Source organism: Phasianus colchicus, chromosome 12 (genome assembly GCF_987193195.1).
Source record: "Phasianus colchicus chromosome 12, bPhaCol1.hap1.1, whole genome shotgun sequence".
NCBI lineage: Eukaryota > Metazoa > Chordata > Aves > Galliformes > Phasianidae > Phasianus > Phasianus colchicus.
In genome coordinates this window covers 5,728,755-5,734,754 of record NC_143447.1, presented here as the reverse complement: position 1 = coordinate 5,734,754, position 6,000 = coordinate 5,728,755, and the positions used below count along the sequence as shown (strand labels likewise).

The 6,000-nt window shown below is 48.8% G+C and overlaps 1 protein-coding gene across 1 annotated transcript; it reads left to right on the top strand.

Annotated features, from left to right (window-relative positions):
• Positions 1-439: 439 nt before the first annotated feature.
• GCNT3 (glucosaminyl (N-acetyl) transferase 3, mucin type) lies at positions 440-1,797 on the top strand. The gene has a single exon (XM_031588021.2). The coding sequence runs from the start codon at positions 440-442 to the stop codon at positions 1,727-1,729; it is 1,290 nt and encodes a 429-aa protein (XP_031443881.1). The 3' UTR covers positions 1,730-1,797.
• The last annotated feature ends 4,203 nt before the right edge of the window (positions 1,798-6,000 follow it).

The window sequence follows — 6,000 nt, the reverse complement described above, 5'->3', positions numbered from 1 at the left end:
CTGCAGGGGCCTCCCCCCTGGAACACTGCTGCTGTCACTCCCTGACACGATGCAAACACTGGGAAAGCAGCATACATCCCACAGTCATCTAGTAATACTTCTCTTTAAAAGCACAAGGTTGCGTTCTAGAAGAATTCTGCTTGCTCCACAGACTGGTAAGCAGTAAGATAAAATACTTTCTTTCACGCTGACACACAGGATATCCAAGCACTAATAAAATGAAACAGTCACGCAGCAAGGAGAGAGGGAGGGGACTTCCTTTTATTCACCTGCGGTGACTGCCCCGCCGCTGTTTCACCCGGCAGGATCGCGGCACCGTCAGCCCATTCATCGCACGGCGACGATCCTTTCACCGCTCCTCGAGGCGACGCGGGGCGCCCCGGGGCGAGGCAGCGGCGGGCCGGGCGGGCAGCGCTTCGCTCCCAGGCGCGGGCCGGGCATGCGGCTGTGCGAGAAGAAGCTCCCGGCGGCGCGGCGGCGCAGCGTGGTGCTGCTCGGCTCCCTGCTGCTGGCCGCCGCCGTGGCGCTGCGCGGAACCAACCGGCCGTGCCGCGACGCCCATCCGCGCTGCCGGGACCGCCTGTACGGGGCGCTGCGGCTGGAGCCCCGCTGGAAGCTCGACTGCGCGGGGGTGGTCCGCGGGGACGAGGAAGCGGTGCGGGACGCCCTGCTGAGCAACCTGGAGGTGAAGAACAAAAGGCAGCCCCTGAGCCCCGAGGAGTACCTGAACATGACGAAGGACTGCGGCAGCTTCAAGGAGAGCCGGCGCTACATCGAGTTCCCGCTGAGCGAGGAGGAGGCCGACTTCCCCATCGCCTACTCCATGGTCGTCCACCACAAGATCGAGATGTTCGAGCGGCTCCTGCGCTCTCTCTACGCCCCTCAGAACGTCTACTGCGTCCACGTGGACGGCAAGGCTCCCGCCGCCTTCCAGCAGGCCGTGCGGGCCATCGCCGCCTGCTTCCCCAACGTCTTCGTGGCCAGCCGCCTGGAGAGCGTGGTGTACGCCTCCTGGTCCCGGCTGCAGGCCGACCTTAACTGCATGCATGACCTGCTGCGGAGCCCCGTGCCCTGGCGCTACGTCCTCAACACGTGCGGCACCGACTTCCCCATCAAGACCAACGCGGAGATGGTCCGCGCGCTGCAGGTGCTGCAGGGGCAGAACAGCATGGAGTCGGAGAAGCCGACGGCCTACAAGCAGGAGCGCTGGAAGTACCGGCACCGCGTGGAGAGCTTCATCTCCCGCACGGCCACGGAGAAGCCGCCGCCGCCGCTGTCCTCGCCGATGTTCACGGGCAGCGCCTACATCGCGGCCACGCGGGCCTTCGTGCGGCACGTGCTGGAGGACCCCGCGGCGCAGCGCTTCCTCGACTGGGCCAAGGACACCTACAGCCCCGACGAGCACGTGTGGGCCACGCTGCACCGCGCGCCCGGCGTGCCCGGCGCCGTGCCGCACAGCGACAAGTTCCAGACGTCCGACATGAACGCGCTGCCCCGCCTGGTCAAGTGGCAGTACCTGGGCGGCGACACGAGCCGCGGAGCGCCCTACCCGCCCTGCACCGGCCGCTTCCAGCACAGCGTCTGCGTCTACGGGGCCGGGGACGTGGCCTGGATGCTGCGGCAGCGCCAGCTCCTGGCCAACAAGTTCGACCCCGAAGTAGACGATGCGGCCATCCAGTGTCTCGAGAGCCACCTGCGCCGTAAGGCGCTCCTCGGCCGCGGGCTGTGAGCGGGCGGCGGGAACTGCCGGACCCCGCGAGGCGGCGCTCGGAGCCCGGCGCAGCCCGCGGGCGAAGGGACGGCGCGCTCCGAGTGCGGGAGCGGCGGAGCCGTGGGGCGGAGGGGCCGGGGCTCCTCCCGCCGCTGCCGACCCCTCACAGTGGCGGCCCGGGGGCTCTCCGGCCCCTCCGTAAGCGAACGAGCGCGGTGTTTTTCCGCTCTGTGCGAGGTCCCGCTCGCAGAAGTGACGCCGAAGGTTCGCTGTTAGGTCACGGGACAAGCTGAGGTGGAGAGGCGATACAATTAATCGGCCTTTCTGTAAGGCGCCCGCCCCGCTGAACATCGGCTGCTGCTCCTGTTTCGGTCACTCGGGAATCCTCTAAGTGCTGGCCATGGCCACCAGCCACACGAAAGCCCCTTCGATAAAAGCAAACGTACCAAAAGAGACAGCCCCCGGTGCTCTGTGCCCTGTACGCACCTGAGGAAAGTTGCTCCAGCCCTTCTGCCCCTGCAGCACAGGTACAGGACGTCTATGTGGAGAGCTGTGCACAAACCCACCTTGCCTGCCTCCTTCCTCTGCCTTCTTCCTCCACACAGAGGTTATTTTTATGAAGAGTGCTCTCTGTGGTGTAACTGCCCCATCCAGGGGCGTGCTGGACTTTTAGAGGAACAAAAACGTCCAATGCGCTCTTTTTTTTACCTGAAATTACTACAAGCTGTAGGAAAACTTGGTCAACTTTTGTACCTCACCCACAGGTGCTTCACCCAGGTCTCCTTAAGGTCAGCTCCTTCTGCACACCCAGCAATTCCTCACGGAGAGGCTGAGAGTTTATTTCAGTTGCCTCTGTGCTGGTAACGTTTTTTCCTAATGATTTGCTAATCAGTAAACACTTTCATCTTTATAAGTTCAGAGTCTCATGTGGGGAATGACTATCAGCCAAAGAATGTCTGAAATCAATAGCCCGCTGCATTTAGATGAAGTGAAATTATGACTGAAGCCACGCAGTTCTTTGAAACACTGATTTAAACAATAAGTGATTAAATGACTGACTTAACAAGGTGTGCTGCTGTAATGTTATTGGACATTTTAAAATAAAATGTTAAATGCTGATTTTTGAAATGGCTCAGTGAAGTCACAGTGATTGCTGTAGGCAAAAAAAGGCAAGACAAGCTGTCAAATTAACACTGAACCCAGCACTGGACATTTATTTCCCATTCCCAACCTCCCGCCCCTCCCCAAGAAGTAAATAAAGCAGTAGGATTGATTAATCTATTGGGAAATGGTTTCCAGGTACTGTAAATAGAAATCTGTTCCTATGGAGATTAAAGTTTCTATTGGTAACATGTACAACTTAAAATGGTTTCAGCAGCCAATTCAGCATTAAATAACAAATACAGCCACGCGCAGTATGTTCGCTTGGAACATCTGAGCTGACCTGGAGCAAGAACTCACATTTCCCAACATAGAAGACTGCATCCAAACTGCCTACTCTGATTTTGCATGTTGTAGCTCATTCATTCATTGTAGATTAATAAACATTAGCCCAAAGTGGTAAACTGCTGTCAGTGGTTCACTGGCAGGACTGGGATAGATTCAGGTTTGGTTGATGTTTTTCCAGCCGTGTGAAGAACCCTCTGAACACCTACAGAGAGTAAAAATGTTCTTGGGGCAGCGGGGAAACTCAGTGAAAGATTCCCAAAGGAGGGACCTCTCTGTTGTTTAGTAAATGCATCTCTAAAGAAAGATTTGTACTTACAGGTTACTTGCAGATTTATCACAGTAGTTTCTGTCTCCATCCTTCTGTAGATACGTGCAACTTTTAAAGTTGTTTCCTCTCTCAGAAATACAAAGTGTTGCTTATACAGGATAAATATCAGCAAAGGTTTATCTGTGACTGACAGAGAGCCCTGAACGAACAAATGAATAATAAAATGGAGACAGAGCAACAAGCACATAGATCTGAAAACTATTAAAAAGCCATAGTTTCACGTAAGTCTCTTGGCAGACTCAAACTAACTTCTCTTCTAATATTACATATTGCAATCTGTGCTCTTCCTGGTTAAAATATAGCATTTGTCCACACTGGAAACACTTGCCCATTGAATAGGAAGGCCTCAGGTGGGACCAGCAATCTACACGTTTTACCCCTTCTTGGGGAACTAGTTTAACTACACACACAGAGTATTTTTGTGCTGCAAACATATGCCTGTAACATCACAAAAGCAGTATCTTATAAAGTGATAGATATGAAAATAATTACATCAAGACGTTTTTAAAGTATATTTAGTCCTTAAATAGAATCCATCCGCCCAATTCACCAAGTGTTGTTTTTAATCTGTCCACCTTGAACAGTTGGTTCTTGATAAGTTCTAACTCTTAACTATTTTGGTTGAGAATCTTTGCTCCCAAATCTTTGTTGTAGGATTACGCCGTAGTATTTTGAGGTAGTTGATTATCTTCGGTGTGTTTTGGATACAGTCTTTTACACAGTACATGGTCAGTCAGGTGGAAACAAGGGTGGAAACAGTCAACGAGTAGTCAGACTCCCATTCTCTGACACCTCATGGGTTGTATGCACTCTCTTACAAAATATTTACTTTTTCAACATGATTATACTATTTTTACCATCAGCAACAGCGTTTGAAAATTTGGTTACTCACAGTTTATCTCCGTGAATTTGGTTCCTAAAACAAAGGTATATCTTGTGCAAATTTATTTTAAACTCACCCTCTCAGTAGTAACCTAATTTATTCTGGAGGAACATGAGGCTACTCCCAAATTCAGAAAGTGAACTAAGATAGAAAGATACTGGCAAAGGAATGTTCACAGCACTTCCTCTTCCACAGACATTAGAAATTTGACATTAGAAAGCAGTGATACAAATAAAAAAGTGACGTATATTACTATCATCTGTAATGATAAGGAGACATAAAAAACATCACTGAATAACCGTGTGTAATTCTGTATTCCACAGATCTTGAAGTATCGCAGAAATAAGTTCAGTAGCATCTCAGAAAATTGGTGACAGGGACACAAAGTAGTGATGCAGTTGGGCAAGGTTAGCTGTAGAACTGTGGGGAAGAACAAGTTGCCAATAAACGAGGACAAAACTTAGCCCAAAGTAGAATATAGAATCATCCCTCAAAAACAGATTAAATACCCTATGAACTTCATCACTAAAATCCTGAACTAAGTTGGAAACACAGTTGCATCAGAAGTTTTACAATTAGCTTGGTCCAGTGGGAGCATGAAAATCTACTTGTGACCCCTCTGTCTACAGATCAGTTGTTAACTAACAATCTGATTGTTAAACAAACTACCAGCTGCTTAAGGAGGAAGCATGTTGCAAACTGCCATTCAAGATATGTGCAGGAGGAAGGTGAAACTACAATTTTGAAAATAATAACAGATTAAAAAAAAACCAACAAAACAACTCACCTGTCTTTAATCCAAATGTTTTTTATTTTTGCAAGAACAACACATGGCAGGGGGGTTGGAGATTCATGATCCTTGAGGTCCCTTCCAAGCCTGGCTATTCTGTGATTCTGTGAGCTGAAATTGTTGTAACACATACTTAAAGAGTCCATCAACAGTCAGGTCACTCTAGTCAAGAGCATCTTGGTTTGCATTTCTTTCGTGTTTTATATGATCTTCTCTGAGATGTGCTATAATAAAGAAATGGGTCAATGGAAATAAATTTGGAGGAAAAATGTATAGGTAATAAATGTACAGGTAAACATTTACAGGTAAAATTTACAAACAAACTGGAAAGAAGTATGATCTTCAGAAACAAAATACTGATAAAATACTTGCCACCATAAGCAGAATTGATTTGGTCACTGGTTACACCACCATAATCTGACCAACTTATACACTAAAATCCATCTTTGAGCAAAACTAATTTCCTAATTAAGTTCTCCCTTTAATGATAGTGAAACTTAAGTCTAGATCTCCCATTACAGTCTTCACTAGAGTTCAAATACTTTTTACTATGCTCCTCCTATTTATTATTTATTACTTATTAATTTTTTTCCCCACGTTCACCTAGGAATTCTTAGAGCACTGAGAAGCAAAACCAAGCCACTAGTACTTTCATTGAAATACTACTTCCTATGTTGCTGAAGATGCAGCAAAACAAACATCCACGTTGCCATTAAATCTTATCTACCTCATTGTACTGTGTTACAAAATGACCCTGACAAAATCCATCTTCTGGAAATTCATAATTATTTCTGCTCCATACTCACTATTCTCTTAATCTCTCTCTCTGATAACACTTG